This window comes from Argopecten irradians, chromosome 8 (assembly GCF_041381155.1).
Source record: "Argopecten irradians isolate NY chromosome 8, Ai_NY, whole genome shotgun sequence".
Classification (NCBI taxonomy): domain Eukaryota; kingdom Metazoa; phylum Mollusca; class Bivalvia; order Pectinida; family Pectinidae; genus Argopecten; species Argopecten irradians.
Genome location: NC_091141.1, coordinates 6,562,294 through 6,585,132, shown reverse-complemented (window position 1 = coordinate 6,585,132; position 22,839 = coordinate 6,562,294). Strand labels below are relative to the sequence as shown.

Below are 22,839 nucleotides of genomic sequence, written 5' to 3'. Positions count from 1 at the left end.
CTGCTTTCCATCTGCACTCGACAAGTACAGGATTGGTTTGGTTTGGAACTCTTTCACCGTATTCTAGGTCAAATTTCTTCAATGTGCAAGACCTGTTTAGAGAAGAAATTTGCTCTGAAACCAATCCAGCTATAGTAGCTGAAGAAGCCACCTTCAGAAAATTGTTATTAAGCGTCTTAGCAAGTCAGACCGGGGCACGCCGTTTTTGGTATACAACATTCAGTCAGTTTAGTCATGTGACTTTCATCACCACGTGACTTTATTTAGGGCACATTTAAAACAAAATGGCGGCATATGTAATGATTGACCACGGGTGGAAAATTACATACCATGACCGAACACTTAGAATTAATTGTCAAAACATATTGTATCAAATATAATCTAAATATGCACGAAAATTCAATTTAGACACTTCACAAGGAAACGACATGTAAGTTACAGCATCAAATGGAGCTGTCGCATAGCATTTGGAAATCAACGGTGTCTGACGTCTCACTCACAAATATTTCATAGCTTACCTGGGTATACTTTTTCCCCAAAAATCAATAACAAATATGAAAAACAAAACATAACAATTTATCTTAGTTATCGAGCAAGTTTTACCGACAATGATCTTTTCTCGGACATCGGTATTCTCTACCTATAAGTGTCACCGCCATGACGGAAAAATGTGCCTTAAATTTTTCGCGGTCAAATGACCAAATCAATGTTTTCTACCTCCTACCCAGAAGAGTTCCTTGTATCCCGGAATCGGCGTACTTACTGAGGGCCTACCCCCACAGCTAGCTTTCTTTGTGCATGCTGGTAGAACCATCGGTGAAGCTCATGGTTACCGTCAACAGACCCTAATCATATGGCCGTCGCAGCTGTATCTCGCCCAACTACGGAAAGTCCTATGACGCAGCTCTTAACGAAATTAGAAGATCTTTCAAAACGATTCGACAAATTGGAAGAGAGACCATGTAGCAGCCGGAAACATTCGCGGATACTCAAACATATCGCACAAGACACCAGACAGCACTCTCGCTCCCAATAGGATTCGAACTCAATGTCGCGAACGTGTTTCCATTGCGAAGGTCAAGGATTACATAAAATGTGCTTGTCTTTGGAGTGGTGAAGGATATAAACTCCCTAATCCCAACTGTCAGATGATGTTATTAACAAAGTATACAACACTACCCCCCCCCCCCACCACCACCACCACCCCCACCCCATTTTATGTACTGTTCAAATGTCTAGAGTGAACTAAGATATAAAATGTATATAAATATGGTTTTAAAAATACAGAAAAGAGCAACCAGAATATTATCAAATGTTAGAGATATCCTTACTCCCTCCAGATCCCTCTTTGAAAAATTAAAATGGATGCCAATTGTAGACTTTTACGATTTTAGAAAAATGGAATTGAGTTATAAAATTTTACGTTGTGAATCACCGCTATTTTAACAAACATGTTTTCTTATGTAAAAATGTGAATGGAAGAACAACTAGAGCTTCTATATCAAACAAATTGTATGTTCCAACAGCCATAATTAACTTTCAAACGTTCATTAATATACACATGTTAAATTTTATGGAACGAAACTAGTGATACTATTAGAGAATCGGTAAGTGTTGGGGTTTAAAACTAGATAAAACTGTACCTGCAGCATTACTTCACAAAATCTTAGATATATATATATATATAACCAAATATGTTATAAATAACAACAACTAGTATAGTTTTAATTTCAAAATGCCTGGTATGTCATTTGTGATTATAAATAGAATATACCGCTCTGTCGCATTGGCGAGATATTTTTGTCGTACCGACAGTATATTTTTGTTGCATTGTCACTCCGCGCATTATCTCGCTGTTGCTCCGCGAATGGTCTAGCGATGTGTACTTAAATTCCAAGCTGTAATGCTAGCAAAAATATTTCATATTAAGTAGGGTATTAGAATGATCGTAAAAGACGACTAAATTTAGGATCTCATCTTTTCTCCTCTTCTTAACTTGACGTTATTCTTCCTAACGTTTCCCTAAATACCACCTCACGTTTGGCCTTCTGTTGAGCGCTCGCCAATTTGAGGAAGGCGTTGTGTTTGTCCTCTGGCCAAGATTCGGCATAGTCAACAAAAGTGGTAGTTGCTGGTTCTGCTTAGTGTGTAGCATACAAGGAGTAAGACGACTTTTTCGCCAGTTGTCAGTATAACGTTACCGGGTGGGGTGTGTTGCTTAGTATCTTGGGCGGCATGCTTCAGTGATATAAACCAGGTTCTAACCCTGGCTACTGGTTAATTTTATAGACCAAGGCTGGAAACTCCGCCACGTGGAAATACACACACAGTTTACGTCAATCGCCTAAAACATATTTATTCAAAATAAAATTTTACAGACTATATACGGCTGTATTAAAGTCAATCTGATTAAAATACATATCCTTACTATCACTACGTTTGATAAGAGCTAGATCTGAGAAAATCCCATTAGGGGTCATGTCCAGGTGACCTTTGAAAATGGCCAATCAAATTGCTACTTGCAAAATTTTGAAAGTGAATTTCAGGAGACGAAAGAGTTTGAAAAGACGGTCAGAATTATTTTGGTTTACTTAGTCATCTCGCCCAAAGAGCACAACAAAGCTTATTGTATATGGGACGAAATATCGTTTTCAATTGATGTAGCAAGGTGTAGAAAATGGATATGGTATGAATTCCACGTGGTATAAAGGTCATCTGGACGTGACCCTCTATGGGATTTGGTCAGAACCTCTATTTAACGGAGTGGTTAAAAGGATCTGTATTTTAATCAGATTGTATTCAAGTAATATTTACTTTCATCTCCTATATCACTAATTACTAGCTACTGTTGTAGCGGAAAAGATATCACCTTCTGACTGACTTTTCCGTCAGAAGGTGATATCTTTTCCGCTACAACAGTAGCTAACTAATTACTAACACTTTATCCACACGGTGTATTCCGCTAATCTACTAGTTGATGTTCAAAAACTATTAATATGCTGGATTGATAGGTCATACGGCAATACCATTCGGGAGTTGTCTCCGAATTCTTTTGAGCTGAAATTCAAAGTTAACAACTGTCTTGCAAGTTTCAGTTAAGATGCCAATCAATGTTGAGCAATACAGAAACTGGTATGTGTTTCCTTACATGGTGAATTAAGCTGCATCGTAATATTGGCGATGGTAAATACCGTGAGTAGGACGAATGGTTCGCCCGTTGTCAGTATAACGTGACCGGATGTGGTGTGCTGCGTGGTGTCCTACTTAGCGGCATGCTTCAGTGATAAAGCACTATATAAAGGGCAAAATATCAACTTTACAAGAAGACATAACACGAAGATACTACAGTCTCCCAAAACACGCACCTCACACTACAGCGCTACACGACGCATACCTTACGGTCGTCCTTACATGACTCTGACTATATAATAGGACGTTATACATGGGAGGTCGTCCTTACATGACTCTGACTATTAATAGGACGTTATACACGGGAGGTCGTCCTTACATGACTCTGACTATTTATAGGATGTTATACACGGGAGGTCGTCCTTACATGACTCTGACTATTAATAGGACGTTATACATGGGAGGTCGTCCTTACATGACTCTGACTGTTAATAGGACGTTATACACGGGAGGTCGTCCTTACATGACTCTGACTATTAATAGGACGTTATACATGGGAGGTCGTCCTTACATGACTCTGACTATTAATAGGACGTTATACACGGGAGGTCGTCCTTACATGACTCTGACTATTAATAGGACGTTATACATGGGAGGCCGTCCTTACATGACCCTGGATGTTAATAGGACGTTATACATGGGAGGCCGTCCTTACATGACCCTGGATGTTAATAGGACGTTATACATGGGAGGTCGTCCTTACATGACTCCTGACTATTAATAGGACGTTATACATGGGAGGTCGTCCTTACATGACTCTGACTGTTAATGGGCGTTTATACATGGGAGGTCGTCCTTACATGACTCTGACTGATTAATAGGACGTTATACATGGGAGGTCGTCCTTACATGACCCTGACTATTAATAGGACGTTATACATGGGAGGTCGTCCTTACATGACCCTGGCTGTTAATAGGACGTTATACATGGGAGGTCGTCCTTACATGACCCTGACTGTTAATAGGACGTTATACATGGGAGGTCGTCCTTACATGACTCTGACTATTAATAGGACGTTATACATGGGAGGTCGTCCTTACATGACTCTGACTATTAATAGGACGTTATACATGGGAGGTCGTCCTTACATGACTCTGACTATTAATAGGACGTTATACATGGGAGGTCGTCCTTACATGACTCTGACTATTAATAGGACGTTATACATGGGAGGCCGTCCTTACATGACTCTGACTGTTAATAGGACGTTATACATGGGAGGTCGTCCTTACATGACTCTGACTGTTAATAGGACGTTATACACGGGAGGTCGTCCTTACATGACTCTGACTATTAATAGGACGTTATACACGGGAGGTCGTCCTTACATGACTCTGACTATTAATAGGACGTTATACATGGGAGGACTCTGACTTTAATAGGACGTTATACAGGGAGGTCGTCCTTACATGACTCTGACTATTAATAGGACGTTATACACGGGAGGTCGTCCTTACATGACTCTGACTGTTAATAGGACGTTATACATGGGAGGTCGTCCTTACATGACTCTGACGTTATACATGGGAGGTCGTCCTTACATGACTCTGACTGTTAATAGGACGTTATACATGGGAGGTCGTCCTTACATGACTCTGACTGTTAATAGGACGTTATACATGGGAGGTCGTCCTTACATGACCCTGACTGTTAATAGGACGTTATACATGGGAGGTCGTCCTTACATGACTCTGACTGTTAATAGGACGTTATACACGGGAGGTCGTCCTTACATGACTCTGACTATTAATAGGACGTTATACACGGGAGGTCGTCCTTACATGACTCTGACTATTAATAGGACGTTATACACGGGAGGTCGTCCTTACATGACTCTGACTATTAATAGGACGTTATACACGGGAGGTCGTCCTTACATGACTCTGACTATTAATAGGACGTTATACACGGGAGGTCGTCCTTACATGACTCTGACTATTAATAGGACGTTATACATGGGAGGTCGTCCTTACATGACTCTGACTATTAATAGGACGTTATACACGGGAGGTCGTCCTGACTACATACATGGGACTCGTCCTTACATGACTCTGACTATTAATAGGACGTTATACACGGGAGGTCGTCCTTACATGACTCTGACTATTAATAGGACGTTATACACGGGAGGTCGTCCTTACACTGGACGTTATACTCTCCTTACATGACTGACTTAATAGGACGTTATACACGGGAGGTCGTCCTTACATGACTCTGACTATTAATAGGACGTTATACATGGGAGGTCGTCCTTACATGACTCTGACTGTTAATAGGACGTTTATACAGGGAGGTCGTCCTTACATGACTCTGACTATTAATAGGACGTTATACATCGGTGGCCGTCCTTACATGACTCTGACTGTTAATAGGACGTTATATGGAGTCGTTTTACATGGACTGTTAATAGGACGTTATACATGGGTGGCCGTCCTTACATGACCCTGGCTGTTAATAGGACGTTATACATGGGAGGTCGTCCTTACATGACTCTGACTATTAATAGGACGTTATACATGGGAGGTCGTCCTTACATGACTCTGACTGTTAATAGGACGTTAATTTAATCAAACAAACAAATGCTCCTTTCCAAGAATCTACATACACATCCCAGAAAAATATGTTAGCCTATTCCTATTTATGCGATTACAAATGGAATCCGGAATATGTTCCTTTACGTTACGGATTTTTGTATGATCAGCCCTGTATCCTACAGATACATTATATCCAGTACCTGATCAGCATGTTAGGACTAATATACAAACCATCAAAAACATTAATATTGTCTAAGTTATCTCTTATCAGTGTGGAGCAGCTCCGGGCTGTAGTACACGTATCTATTTACATCCCATTGTTGAAATCTCTCACAAAGTTTTTCAATCTCTCTCAGGGTGCATTGCAATCCCCACAATCTCAATGATTATGGGTACTACAATGAACTCTGGGCGAGATTGAAAGTTTTTTTGACCTCGTTTAATAACCAAAGCTGGTATGTCTGGTGACGTGTAATCCTCAGATCAGCCCTGCAGGTAGAGCGTAATTATGGTACCTGCTGCCCCCTAAAATTTCACGTGAAATTCACATGAAAATTTTCCCGTGAATTTCACGTGAAAGGGCCTTCACGTGAAATTCACGTGAAAAATATTGCCTGTGTACGAGGTAGGCTCTGGGTTATGTCTTCTGGCCGAGACACGCCATAGTCTATAAAAGTGATAGTTCCTGCTCAGCATAAAGGGAGTGGGACGACTGATTTGTCCGTTGTCAGTATAATGTGACCGGGTGAGCATAGGGACCTGAGAATTAGTTACATATTATATAATCATGGACCCACCAGAGTATCTTTAGACCATTTTAAGACGTTTTAGAGTTCTAGATCAAAAACCCGCCTACCTTTGGCGGCTATAAAAACACATTTCTAGCACTTCTTCATAAAACCGGCTACTTCCGTTTTAAAGAGCGATAATTTTCCATTCAAAATCATCCTACACATCTATACAAAGTGCCGTCACTAAGTCGATTTAAGCCCCACTTCCACAAACATAACCCTAGATTTTGGAAAATCGCTTATTTTAAAGGGACAATTCAGACTAAGAGAAACATTTATCGGAAAAACCCCAGTTCTAATGGAAATTGAATCATTCGGTTTTACTGTGATATGCCTGAAAAGCCCATGGTGGTGACATGTGTGTAAAATGTTCAACTTGCTCGCTGTCCGCCATTACATATTGTGGTCGAACTTCTTGTATGCCGAACCCTGCCCCTTGCTCGTAGAGTAATGCAACTTTTGTCTAGAACTGCTCAAATCGCTCTGACAGTAGTGTGTTTACCTTATTAGGTAAAAAGTCTTGACTCAAAATCATTTTATTACCTTCTCGGTGGTTATATAGTTCATTTGTTTAACGTGCGTGACTTTGGCTCGGGTATAGGTACAGCGTCCGTATTGTACCTGCTAAATTGTATTGATCAATGATTTGATATTTCAACGATATAAATTAAAATACTTAACAATGTCGTGGAATTTGTCAATTTTTTACGTTATATGTTTCATAAGAAATGTAGAACAATACATTTATACTATATTTTGCTTCTTGGTTATGTAAAATAATTAGCCAGAGTGAATTGTCCCTTTAAATTCAGTGTCTGTCCCCGATACAATATGTATGAACGAGGCTTCGTAAATACAACAGTAGATGAAATAGACCCATCGATATAACGGGGTATACGACGATAAGTACAACATTTCAATCCATTTCAAATATTTTTGTAAGAATATATTTTCATATTTACCAATTTTCAGAATGTTATATTCTTCAGTGAATTCTCATGCAGACGTAAAACCCAGTCATTTCTTGACTTTTTGAACTATGATTGTGGTATTAGTACGCCAGAGCCTACCTGCAAATGTAAATACTAGAAATTATCATACATTGGGCTTAGTAGCAACATATAGGTACTGTGCAGTGGCAATCCGTTTTTTCCCTTACACTCACTGACCAAATCCTAGACCCATGGTAACTTCTACCTAGAGTTATCGCTCCTTGCACACTTTCAACTTTTGATCGGTTGGTAGGGAAAAGATAACTGCTTTTTACCGGGGTAGGGAAAAGTCAGCTCACACATGCTTGACAATGACGTCATTGAATAATGATTCATTAATTTTGATGCATCGCGACGTTTCTGTGATGAGCGCTCGCCCCTATGAGGTAGGCTCTGTGTCCTGTCCCCTGGCCGAGACACACCTAAGTCTATAAAAGTGGTAGTTTCTGCTGCTGCTTTTACGAACTTGAACTTGATTACAATGGCTTGATGATTATACGTCGGGAAGTAGACGGCACAGTCTTACTTTGTGTATGTTTTATAAAATCCAAAAAGTGAGAGTTATATTATTGAAACAAGTTTGGAAATTAAACTTAATAAGACATTAAATGAGAAATAGTTCTTCAATACAAAGCGATTAAGGTAATTTAATGCTTAGTCCTTTATGAACTCGGGGAGTCTTAAGATACCACAAACGTTTTATTACCTGCTGTTTTCAGCCAAATAAATAACAGCATACAGCTGACATATGACAAAGGTGTTGCCTTAGATTCCTAAGATAGTTTCCACTATTTTCATACTTCGCCTTTGATGTTACCCTTATCACTTGTCCACATTATTATGAAGATTGTGAGGTCGATAAATCTGATATATAGGTGTTTGCAAAATGCAAGTTAATGAAGAATTTGAAAACTGAAAAAAATAGTTGATAAAGACCTTTTTAAAACTGATTATACTTTTAAAGTGTTTTCAGAACGGCCGCCCCTGTATACAGTAATTTATGTTACGTGTGTGAATGTCTGTATGTTTTGGGAGGCTGGGATATGTCTCCTAGTTATAGTAGGACTCTTGCCTTATAAGGGAGGGCAGTCCTAAATTGTATAACTTGTGCACAATGCCCTTTCGAATTTGTTCAAATAAAATATGTTTAAACAAACGAAATCTCTTGCCTATTATTCTGATTAAAATACATATCCTTACTCTCACTCCATTTTATAAAAGATCTAACAACATTAGAAATCTCGTCAGAATGTGACTGATATATATAGAATGTTGTCAGATGATATATGGAACTGAGGAAGAATAAGTATCTGAATATTGATAAGATTGCTCGCGTGTTATAGTGTTATCTTATGTCGTCAAGATACCGATAGGAACAGAACCCACAGCCGTCCTCACGTGGCTGAGCGCCAACTCGAGGGCAAAAGAATGTCAAGAGAGATGTTCTTTTCAGTGAGTCGTTGTGAAGGGAAACGTTCTTAACATTCTATCACATACAAAATTTTGTTTGAAAATTGTACACACATATAAAGATGCACCACCGCCGACAGAGCATACATGATATTCATCACTTGAACAGTAATTGGTGTTTAATCGTGTATATATATGTATAATTAACACAAAAAAATGTAATTAAATAATTTATTTTGCCTTTGGTACATACGCAATCAGTATTTCATTCCATATAGGATATAGTGACATGGAATTTTTTCGGGATGCAATTAATTATTTTTTTATATTTTAACTTAAAGTAAAATTAGAAGCTCAAACTTTTCAATGGTGGTAATGATGTAAAGTAAGTAACTTTTTTAACTGAAGAAAAATACTAAATCGACTGCTCATATTTTTGAAAGTGAAAAAATAACGTTTGTCAGCGGTGGAGCATCTTTAACTTAAGTATATATATTTTTATAAGAAATAAAAACAATAACGACTGACTAGTGAGCGCTTTCTAGTCAGCCGTTATTGTTTTTATTCCTTATAGATTTCGTCCGTAAGGATTTTTCTTTAAATTTATCATATTTATATATATATATATTTATATATTGCAGTTAACTATTTGATATATTGGAAGAATGAACAAGCATTCATTGTAATTATACGTACGGTTAATAACTTAATAGTCAGTAGATTCAAAGACAGATAATCACAAGCAACAAATCTAAAACAATTTCAAACCACAAAGAAGACACTTCAAAGTCTATTGCACTGACGTTTACTCAATAATAATTATTTTCATTTTAAAGGCCCACTACCTTTCCAGAGCAAACCATAAATGTTTCTTAAAAACATTAATAACACTAGAAAATATATACCGATGGCCTAAGCTGAGGTATGCACGATTTCCTGCGTAATATATGATAACAGTGGAAAGACATTTCGCTGTTTTGCCGTCTGGCGCAGTGATAGTCAACTACCGCGCGGTATTTAGTATGACGGCGGGAAACATAGGACGACCCGCGTTATGAAAATTAACATTTTATTTATTTTCATAAAATTGTCCAGATGGTGATGATACATGTAGTATTAACGGTAAGTTAATAACTTTTGCGACTCTACAAAATTATCGATCTCGTTTTACATTCCCATTTTAAAAACTAAAAGCCGTTCCGGAAAGGTAGTGGCCCTTTAAATGAACACACGCAATAATACAACAAATACATATGTGTAAAATAAAGGCACCCAATGGTTTCCTTATAACCACTCTTTAGGTACTGGGTTTGTGGTTATTGAGAAATACAACCAAAAGCAAAGTGAAAAACTTGAAAACAACGATAGCCATTTTCAACACTTATTAATAGGCGCGGATGTACATGATTTGTACGAGTGAATGAAGCAGTACATATGTAGATCAGTAGGAGTGCTTTGGTGATAATGAAGAGTGATTAGTATATAAACATTGACATTATATTGTTATAATCACGGTTCAGGGTATTCTGCTAGAGATGTAGTTCCTAGTTCTGACATGTTTATTTCCACTAAAAATATAACAGTAAAATTTGGTAAGTACTTGGTAATACCGTATGATCATTGATCCGGAAATCGAGATATTGTCCCTCGTCATAAAACATCAGGCACTTTGTTTCCCTTCTTTGTCATTTTATATAGTATGAAGCCGCGGAACCGCCAAATGAACATAAAAAATCTAGAACATCATACATGTATATGTCACCGAGATAAGTCACAAAGCTGGAAACACAAAACCTTAATTTGTTGACGCTCTTCATTGTAACGTTATGCACAACATTCACAGAATATATAGCGCTGTAACCATTCAGTCATTTGATTGGCTCATCTTGACTTTACACCTCAGTCATTCTGTACGTCATTTTGGCACCGGTTTCATTCACCTTACATTCCTAAAATAGAGAATGATAACAATTTTTTATTATTTTCATTGTGGTATGGCAAAAAGGTATTGGCCAATTAGAAAGCCAGATTTGGTATGAAAACATACAAAGTTGATTATTTAGCAATTATTTGTTTAAGCACTATTCTCAATCACAGGGATCTGAGAATTAGTTACAGATTATATAATCATGGACCCACCAGAGTGCCCTAAGACCATTTTAGTCGTTTTAGAGCTCTAGATAAAAAAAAACAATAAAAATCATACTCTACATGGTACTAAATACGAGAAGGGTGGCAAGACTTAGGCTCCAAATTTCTAACCCGCCTACCTTTAACGGCTATAAAAACATATTTCTAGTATATCGTCATGAAAACGGTTACCACCGTTAGAAAGAGCGATAATTTTCCTTTCGAAATCATCCTACACATCTATAAAAAGTGCCGTCATTAAGACGATATAAGCCCCATTTGAACGGAAGCTAATTAATATTCACGGTGGCCGATCCGGATAAAATATTCATGAGCTAGGCACTCTGTACTATAGATGTATAGGATGATTTCGAAAGGAAAATTATCACTCTTTCTAACGGTGGTAACCGTTTTTATGACGATATACTAGAAATGTGTTTTTATAGCCGTTAAAGGTAGGCGGGTTAGAAACTTTGGAGCCTAAGTCTTGCCACCCTTCTCGTATATAGTACCATGTAGAGTATGATTTTTATCGGGTTTTTTTATCTAGAACTCTAAAACGTCTAAAATGGTCTTAGGGCACTCTGGTAGGTCCATGATTATATAATCTGTAACTAATTCTCAGATCCCTGTGTTCTCAATATCAAACATGGCTGTGTATTTGAAAAGAATTATGTGTGTGCTGTGTTTGCCTTGGATTTTGCCACTTATAGTTGACGAAACATTATAAACAACAAATTTGTTATTTGAAAATTGATCATAGTTGTTTATACAATACATTTACATATGGGTTTTAATTGTATCAGCCTGATACTAGATCGGACTAAGGTAAAGTGCAGAGCAAGGTAACATGCCTTCAGGCCCTGTTACTTATCCACCTGCTGTGTGACGTGCTGTCCCAGCGAGCGAGCGATTACATCAACGACGCCTCACTTGCCGTATTTTGTCAGTAATAGGACGTTCAACCCAAACCATTTATAACCATAAAACCATTTATAACCATAAAACCATTTATAACCATAAAACCATTTATAACCATAAAACCATTTCTCGATTTAAAAAAAACATCGTAACTAAATAGAAAACTATTGAACTCTACAATAAACAAATACATCATAATAAGAACGTCTACATACACATTGCAGGACGCCGTCCACCACCCGTCTGGTTATAGTGATGGGTACTTCAGAAGTCAAGGACATGGAGTACTCTACTAAGGCACCGTCCTCGAAACAGGACTTAGTCTGCAATCAGAAAATACACATATCTATGAATGTCTCCAGTCCCATTTCAAATTATAGTCATAATAGGAAATATACATGAAATGCAATATTACTACTCCATCTTTGCTAGTCAAGACTTCGGATTCCTTGGGATCTAATTAAGTCGGGGTTATCCAAGAACACAAGACATCAATGTAAATGTAGTTGACTTTTATAATGTATAAATATACTCTACACAAAAATCAAACAAAGTTATATATTTCCATTTGCTCGAGATTGACACTATATATTATAAACCTTACCAAACAAAAAGGGACTTTATGAGATCATAATCCCCCTGTAACTTCAATCTCCGAAATCAGTTTTCAAGTTTTCAAGAATCTTGAAATTCGCTGGGCCGTTTACAGAGGTACAGGGCAATCTCTCCCAGGGTGAATTGCGGTCCCCATAATTTCACCTCTGTAAACTGCCCAGCGAAATTTCAAGACTCTTGCCCATAGGCCTTAACGGTCATCTGACTCATGGCACAAAACAGTCACAGTATAAAGAAGTGGTTAAAAATTAATAGAAGCAACTCAAGGAACATTTTAGTTGAATAAGTTTCTGAAATAGGTAAAGGTCATTTGTTGAACAAACTTTGTAGCCCTTCAAGGTTATTCGTTTGAATAATTTGTTTCTACGGATGTTCAACGATTGTTCAACGGTTGTAACTCATCCAAGGATTAAGGAGGAGTCAGCAGTCCGAAAATGCAATATTCACAACTTAAGTCCTAGGGGAACTTACATATAAAATTTGAGACAGATCACTTCAGAAGCTTCAACTATCAAAATCCAAGAAGGCGGCCTGTCAGCCGTCTTGTTGATCGATCGGTCCCAAAATGCAATATGCACAACTAGACCCCAAGGGGAACCTGTACATGCAATTTGAGACAGATCCCTTCAGAACTTTCTGAGAAATAGCGGTAACAAACTTCAATTATCAAATTCCAAGGTGGAGTCCTGTCTGCCATCTTGTTCACTGATCGGTACCAAAATGCAATATGCATAATCAGGGACCAATGGGAATCGCACATGAAATTTGAGACAGATCCTTTCATAAATTTCTGAGAAATACCGAAAATGCGATATGCACAACTAGACTCCTAGGGGAACCTGCACATGCAATTTGACACATATCCCTTCAGTGCTTTCTGAGAAATAGCGGTAACAAGAACTGTTAACGGACGAAAGGACGGACCACGGACGAAAAGCGATTTGAATAGCCCACCATCTGGTGATGTTGGGCTAAAAATCTATCAATATCAAACAGTTTTAGTGATCCTAAGGCTTTATCTCTCCAGATTACTCAAATCATAAACAATACACTTGGCGTTTGGGGAACTTATTGGTGGTTATTTTTTTTTTCTTCTTTTTATTTTTTTATTTTTTTATTTTTTTGTTTTATTTTGTTACATATACAATTGCAGCAGGGCTTGTAAATAGTTTGTGTTTTATGGGAATATATATGGTGTCGTGGTCCTGTGCTAGCTATAAGAGTGCGTGTGTATTTTGTACACGTGTAGCTGTCGTGGCCAATATGTCATTGTATATCGAGTGCCTGTGTTGTGTTCCGTCTTCGTATTGGTCGATCGTTCATGTATTGTTATAGTCGGGTATATATAGGGGTGTTCTATCCATTTCATTGCGGTGTACTGAAGGATTGAGTTCCTGAACCTAATAGGTTTTAAATAGAGGTGGGTAATAGGAAGCAGGAAGGGGGCATGCTTAGAAGTATAGGGTGGTAGGGTTGTAGGTGGGGTATGGAGGGGTTGACGGGGGATATATTGTAAATATATGTGTTAGTCTCGTCGTTGTTGGGCCCTACGTCTTGTGTAAAACTTCGTTTAATATGTAATATGTCCTTATAAATAAATATTGTTACGTGTTAAAAGTATTTGTCTCGTTTTCCTTCACCGGCAAAAATCAAGCAAAACCCTACGAACCTGGGTTGAAACACACAGGTAGGGAGCCGGGTGTAGTTTGTAGTTATTAACAAACTGGGCCAGTCTCGCTCCTGTTACAAAAATTTATATTTGAAACCAGACATGAAGACACTACCATTATCAACATCATATATATAAAGCATACATTTTTAAAGACAAAATTGTCATGCGTCCATAAGAAATCCTGGAAATGAGAATAGGTTTACTGACTGCCTACATAGATATACACACTTTCCCCACACCCCACTCCCCACTGTTCCCCCTCTACCTATTGTGTCTGTGAGTACTTTTCAGTACCTGGGTTCTAGGCCCAGTAAAGGATTTACCTGTAGTTCTATACTTGTGTTAGTCTGCCATTACGCATCGGAAGAAGTACAAGGATTTTTGTTAAAGGAAGAGATTATATGACTGTATGACCTAATTGTTTCATTATGAAGCGCTGTTCAACGATTGGAAGTGTAAAAGGAGTTGGGGGTAAGCAAATATGCAAAGAAATTGTCTGAAAATTAATAACCACCACCCCCACCTCATTGACTCCATCCTGACCCTGCCCAACCACCTCCGCATTACCCATTGCCCCATCCTCCTTCCCCTGCATCAACATCCCCCACTGTCATTCTATAGCTATAAGTATTATACTCCATACAACTTCCTGGCCGTAATGGGGTAGGGTTGAGGTGCTACAAAACTTCATTAATTTCCAAATGTCATTTGTTTATATGTTCCTGAGGAATTCAAACTTTTCCTTACAAAACTTTTAAGTGGCTCTTCAGCTATGATATGATATTTTAACCAAATGAACATTAATTAATGAAGCTTTTTGATGTTCATCTATACAAATTTTTTCTTACATTGCATTGCCTTTTCTAAACAAGAGGTCCAAGGGGCCTTAACGATAACCCTTGGGTATTAACAAGAAGTTAATTTAAGATTTTAATTTATATGACCTCTGTGACGTTGAATGAAGGTCAAGGTAATTCATTTGAACAAATTTAATAGCTCGTCATCCCAGACGACAAGTGCAGACACCACAGAACCCGTAAACAATGTGGCGTCATCGAAATGTGTCACATTGAACATTGTATAACATATATGGATCGAACGAAATCCGGATTTTTGAGCAGTTACGAGTATCTCCCCACAAACAAATATGACGGCGCTCTAAATACCCGGAGATATTATAGAATTAAAAGAACCTCCTGCAACTTAAAAATCACACATATGGAAGCATTTTGCATCCCGTATTATTGAAAAAGAAGGGGTAAAATCGACAGTGAAGAGTAGAAAATTGTTACTTTTGACAGATTAATCTTATTTGACACATATCGTGATACGTATTGTATCTTGTGACAAGTATCGCGATACGTATTGTATCGTGTGACAAGTATTGCGATACGTATTGTATCGTGTGACAAGTATTGCGATACGTATTGTATCGTGTGACAAGTATTGCGATACGTATTGTATCGTGTGACAAGTATTGCGATACGTATTGTATCGTGTGACAAGTATTGTGATACGTATTGTATCTTGTGACAAGTATCGCGATACGTATTGTATCGTGTGACAAGTATTGCGATACGTATTGTATCGTGTGACAAGTATTGCGATACGTATTGTATCGTGTGACAAGTATTGCGATACGTATTGTGTCGTGTGACAAGTATCGCGATACGTATTTTTTCGCGTGACAAGTATCGTGATACGTAATGTATCGTGGGAAAGCGTATTATCCGTTACTTCCCTTTGCTAGTGTCAGTGACAATGGGACTTGAATAGCATGGCGAAAAAGTGATTTTTGATAACGACTTTTAGTCTGTTATCGTATTAAGCCTTTGCGAGTACTTCATATTAGTCCAGTTCAGTCCATTATTAAGTAATTCTAACATTCAAGTAATTCTAACTGATGTTCAATGGTAGGCGGTCTATCCCCTACAATTTTAACTATTGAAATACTATTGTGTAACAGAGTGCAGGATTTATAATAAATTCAGTCACTGCTCCTGGCAGGGATCGGCCACGGGACCTCTGGATTACTAGTCTGACGTTCAACCGATCGAGTTAGAGAGAAGTTCTCTCTAGCGGAGTTGTATATTGTTACTAGTATTGGACAGGTTAAAGCTGACAATGCAAGTTAAAATTATTAACATGATTTTTTTTAAAATAAGTATATTCGTTTTTCCAAGAATCGTTTATGAGACATTCCCCGGTTGAGGACAGCCATTTTTGTTTTGCATTCCGACGACTCGCCGACCCCTATATAAAGCGCGTGAATCGACACACGTGCGCTCATTCATGTACCTATACACCTAGCAGTCCACAGGTTATATCACCTACGAATAGGTAAACAGAACCCTCACCTGTAAAACTATATGGGACTTTTTTTAGCAAGAAAACATGTCAACTCCTCTAAGTTGTCATTTACATGTTTCTCAAAATAAAATTCCAATGCAAGTGAATAGAAATCCAAAAATAATCCGTCCACATATCTCCACGTATATCATCGTACCCGACGCACTCAACTGACCATTTACACGTGACTATGTACCTGACCCGAACGAGCGACAACTATCAAGGACACACACGTGTCGTTGTACATGTACGTGTAAAACTAAGTGTATATTGAAGTGTTTTATTAGTTCGTATTGGACATATGTTGGGATATAGCTGACAACACATTCATCTATTACTTCAATGAAATATTGTCAGGTGAGTGCAGTGTTTATTTTCAATTTGACATTGTTATTTGCAATATCGGAGCATGTGTATCTGAGACAAGATATGTTTAGAATGATACACGTGTGTCAAGTGTCCCGTGCTTTATATAGGGGGTTGGCCAGTGAAGGTTACTAAGCAGAGCAAAAGAAAAATGGCTGCCACTTCCTTAGATACCACACTGTCATAACTAGGGGATGTATCAGAAAAAAATTTTGAAAAGAAAATATTTCGTTAATATTTTTTTTTAATTTCAACTGCATGCTTTTAACTTGCATTGTCAGCTTTAACAACTGATATTGCGAGGGGAAAACAGTATTGGGATAGTTTAACTAATGCAGACTATCATTGCAAAAGTATTGCATTCTGAATTCTATTTAATTCAGTCTATGAACTGGACTTCATGTCGTTCATCTGGTGCAGTGTCCGTTTAGAGTTTCTTCCCTTTGCTAGTGTCAGTGACAATGGAACTCATTCACGTACCACGTGATACCCAATATTGGCGTTGCAATGACGTTAGCACAGGGTATCATCTTTTGATGTCATTCCATCACTAAAAGAAACAATATTCCCACACACACCTTGTCAGGTATCACATGGTACATGAATTTAAAAGTCCCATTCATGATCAAACACACTGACATTGAAAACAATGTCGGTGTTTGTTTTTGATTGAATAGCATGGGGGAGTTACCTTTAATTGATAATCTGTTATCGTATCAAACCTCTGCGAGTACTTTATTTAAGTCCAGTTCAGTCCGTGTCTTGCAATCCTGACTGATGTTCAGTGGTAGGATTACTATTGCAATACTATTTCTATTTGGAGAAAAACATTATACTATTGCAATAGTATTGCATTCTGAATTCTATTAAATTCAGTCCATAAATTGGACGTCATGTCGTACATCTGGTGCAGTGTCCGTTTAGAGTTACTTCCCTTTGCTAGTGTCAGTGACAATGGGATTAATTCACGTACCACGTGATACATGATGATGGCGTTGGAATGACGTTAGCACAGGATATCATCTTTTGATGTCATTTCATCATCAAAAGAAATATGTCCGCACAAATCCTGTCAGGTATCACATGGTACATGAATTTAAAAGTCCCATTCATGATCAAACCCACCGACATTGAGAACAATGTCGGTGTTTGTTTTTGATTGAATAGCATGGGGGAAAAGTGACTTTTGATAACTACTGTTAGTCTATTCACAATGCAATAGTATTGCATCGTGAATTCTATTAAATTCGGTCCATAAATTGGACGTCATGTCGTACATCTGGTGCAGTGTCCGTTTAGAGTTACTTCCCTTTGCTAGTGTCAGTGACAATGGAACTCATTCACGTACCACGTGATACCCGATATTGGCGTTGCAATGACATTAGCACAGGATATCATCTTTTGATGTCATTTCATCATCAAAAGAAATATGTCCGCACAAATCCTGTCAGGTATCACATGGTACATGAATTTAAAAGTCCCATTCATGATCAAACCCACCGACATTGAGAACAATGTCGGTGTTTGTTTTTGATTGAATAGCATGGGGGAAAAGTGACTTTTGATAACTACTGTTAGTCTATTCACAATGCAATAGTATTGCATCGTGAATTCTATTAAATTCGGTCCATGAATTGGACGTCATGTCGTACATCTGGTGCAGTGTCCGTTTAGAGTTACTTCCCTTTGCTAGTGTCAGTGACAATGGAACTCATTCACGTACCACGTGATACCCGATATTGGCGTTGCAATGACGTTAGCACAGGATATCATCTTTTGATGTCATTCCATCACTAAAAGAAACAATATTCCCGCACACACCTTGTCAGGTATCACATGGTACTTGAATTTAAAAGTCCCATTCATGATGAAACACACTGACATTGAAAACAATGTCGGTGTTTGTTTTTGATTGAATAGCATGGGGGAGTTACCTTTAATTGATAATCTGTTATCGTATCAAACCTCTGCGAGTACTTCATTTAAGTCCAGTTCAGTCCGTGTCTTGTAATCCTGACTGGTGTTCAATGGTAGGATTACTATTGCAATACTATTTCTATTGGGGCAAACACTATTGGGATAGTTTAACTAATGCAGACTATTATTGCAATAGTATTGCATTGTGAATTCTATTAAATTCAGTCCATGAATTGGACGTCATGTCGTACATCTGGTGCAGTGTCCGTTTAGAGTTACTTCCCTTTGCTAGTGTAAGTGATAAAGGGACAAATTCACGTACCACGTGATACTTGATGATGACGTTGGAATGACGTTAGCACATTATATTATCTTTTGATGTCGTTTCATCACCAAAAGAAATATGTCCACACACATCCTGTCAGATATCACATGGTACATGAATTTAATAGTCCCATTCATGATCAAACACACCGACATTGAGAACAATGTCGGTATTTGTTTTTGATTAAATAGAATGGGTAAAAGTGACTTTTGATAACGACTGTTAGTCTATTATCGTATTAAACCTCTGGGAATACTTTAAGTCCAGTTCAGTCCATTCAAGTAATTCTAACCGAGGTTCAACGGTAGGAGGTCAATCCCCTTCAATTTTAACTATTGAAATACTATTGTGTAACAGAGTGCAGAATTTATAATAAATTAAATCACTGTTTCTGGCAGGGATCGGACACGGGACCTCTGGATTACTAGTCTGACGTTCAACCGATCGAGCTAAACAGAAGTTAGCGGAGTGGTATATTGTTGTTAGTATTGACCAGGCCTCGATTTCTCGAAACAAATTTAAGTCAGATTCTGACTTAAGTCAATTTTATTTACATAAGATACATAAGGAGAAAAACTTAAGGTTTGATTTAAGTCTGTACTTTTGTTTCGAGAAACCGGGGCCAGGTTTACAAGTGCGTGGGATAGTTTAGCTTAGGCAGAATACAATTGCAATAGTATTGCATTCTGAATTCTATTAAATTCAGTCTATGAATTGGACGTCATGTCGTACATCTGGTGCAGTGTTCGTTTAGAGTTACTTCCCTTTGCTAGTGTCAGTGATAATGGGACTAATTCATGTACCATGTGATACCCGATATTGGCGTCGAAATGACGTAAGCATAGGGTATCATATTTTGATGTCATTCCATCACCAACAGAAACAATAGTCCCAAACAAACCTTGACAGGTATCACATGTACATGAATTTAAAACTCCCATTCATGATCAAACACACTGATATTGAGAACAATGTCAGTGTTTGTTTTTGATTGAATAGCATGAGGGAAAAGTGACTTTTAATTGATAGTCTGTTATCGTATCAAACCTCTGAGAATACTTCATTTAAGTCCAGTTCAGTCCGTTTCTGGTAATCCTTACTGGCGTTCAATGGTAGGATTATCATTGCAATAATATTTCTATTGGGGAAAACACTACTGGGATAGTTTAACTAATGCAGACTATCATTGCAAAAGTATTGCATTCTGAATTCTATTAAATTCGGTCCATGAATTGGACGTCATGTCGTACATCTGGTGCAGTGTCCGTTTAGAGTTACTTCCCTTTGCTAGTGTCAGTGACAATGGAACTCATTCACGTACCACGTGATACCCGATATTGGCGTTGCAATGACGTTAGCACAGGATATCATCTTTTGATGTCATTCCATCACTAAAAGAAACAATATTCCCGCACACACCTTGTCAGGTATCACATGGTACATGAATTTAAAAGTCCCATTCATGATGAAACACACCGACATTGAGAACGATGTCGATGTTTGTTTTTGATTGAATAGCATGGGGGGAAAAGTGACTTTTGATAAAGACTGTTAGTCTATTCACAATACAATAGTATTGCATCGTTGCAAAAGTATTGCATTCTGAATTCTATTAAATTCGGTCCATGAATTGGACGTCATGTCGTACATCTGGTGCAGTGTCCGTTTAGAGTTACTTCCCTTTGCTAGTGTCAGTGACAATGGAACTCATTCACGTACCACGTGATACCCGATATTGGCGTTGCAATGACGTTAGCACAGGATATCATCTTTTGATGTCATTCCATCACTAAAAGAAACAATATTCCCGCACACACCTTGTCAGGTATCACATGGTACATGAATTTAAAAGTCCCATTCATGATGAAACACACCGACATTGAGAACGATGTCGATGTTTGTTTTTGATTGAATAGCATGGGGGGAAAGTGACTTTAAATTGATATTCTGTTATTGTATCAAATCTCTGTGAGAACTTCATTTTAGTCCAGTTCAGTCTGTTTCTGGTAATCCTGACTGGTGTTTAATGGTATGATTACTATTGCAATACTATTTCTATTGGGGGAAACACTATTGGGATAGTTTAACAAACCCAGACTACTATTGCAATAGTATTGCATTGTGAATTCTATTAAATTCAGTCTATGAATTGGACGTCATGTCGTTCATCTGGTGCAGTGTCCGTTTAGAGTTGCTTCCCTTTGCTAGTGTCAGTGACAATTGAACTAATAGCCCACCATCTGATGATGGTGGGCTAAAAATGTAAAATATATGATTATATATTTTTCCTTTTTAAACGATGAACTCAAATTGTTCTGATCAGCTTTTACCAGTATAACATTAGAGTAATCACGCCCCATGACGTTCTGTTTGAAGACATGTCCTGTTTCACCATTATATGATATTCCGCCCTCTATACCTAGGTAGTTACCCGACTATACCCCTGTATTAGACCCGTGGTTTACTACCACCCGACCACCTCCCGTCCCTCAAACCACAACACACCTATTAACTACCACCCGACCACCTCCCGTCCCTCAAACCACAACACTCCTATTAACTACCACCCGACCACCTCCCGTCCCTCAAACCACAACACTCCTATTAACTACCACCCGACCACCTCCCGTCCCTCAAACCACAACACTCCTATTAACTACCACCCGACCACCTCCCGTCCCTCAAACCACAACACTCCTATTAACTACCACCCGACCCACCTCCCGTCCCTCAAACCACAACACTCCTATTAACTACCACCCGACCACCTCCCGTCCCTCAAACCACAACACTCCTATTAACTACCACCCGACCACCTCCCGTCCCTCAAACCACAACACTCCTATTAACTACCACCCGACCACCTCCCGTCCCTCAAACCACAACACTCCTATTAACTACCACCCGACCACCTCCCGTCCCTCAAACCACAACACTCCTATTAACTACCACCCGACCACCTCCCGTCCCTCAAACCACAACACTCCTATTAACTACCACCCGACCACCTCCCGTCCCTCAAACCACAACACTCCTATTAACTACCACCCGACCACCTCCCGTCTCTCAAACCACAACACTCCTATTAACTACCACTAACTATTTAATCCTGACTAATTTAGTTCCAATAAGATCATCGGATTTTAAAGAATGTGTCTTTTGATATCAGAATTAGTCACCTCATAGCTAAGATAGTGTATTTTTAAATGCTTTTAAAAGTAATTTGTACTCAAATTTCAAAACAATGCTCATCTGCTGGTATGACACACCGATTCCATGATAAATCCCCAGATGTTCCGTACAATTCCTGGTCACAGGATTAGTGCAGATTACTTCTATATACTGCTAACATATAATCAGATAAGTGGAATGTATCCCTGAAAAATACAGGCTTCCCAATATCTTGTTTTAAAGTAAGTCACAGTGATCATACAATGACCTAATTAAGCCCATGCAATTAAAACATTTTTCTTTATTGATTTTGTTTCATTAATATTTTATCAATTGTTAATTTATTCTAAATGTTAATGGACTGCAAAATGTGTATTTATATCAGTAAAAGGACTTTGTGATAGTAAACAGAAAAAGGCGATGAAAAATAAATATCCATTCTTGTACAAAATTAGT

General features: G+C 38.2%; 1 protein-coding gene across 1 annotated transcript in view; it reads right to left on the bottom strand.

Moving 5' to 3' along the window:
- Window positions 1-10,574: 10,574 nt before the first annotated feature.
- Window positions 10,575-22,839, bottom strand: part of LOC138329209 (fatty acid-binding protein 9-like) — an 82,486-nt gene continuing 70,221 nt past the window's right edge. Inside the window, exons 3-4 of the mRNA XM_069276030.1 lie at window positions 12,184-12,291; window positions 10,575-10,866 (exon numbers count right to left, since the gene is read on the bottom strand). Of these exons, the coding sequence (XP_069132131.1) occupies window positions 10,810-10,866; window positions 12,184-12,291 (165 nt within the window). The 3' untranslated portion in view covers window positions 10,575-10,809. The remainder of the gene's footprint in view (window positions 10,867-12,183; window positions 12,292-22,839) is intronic.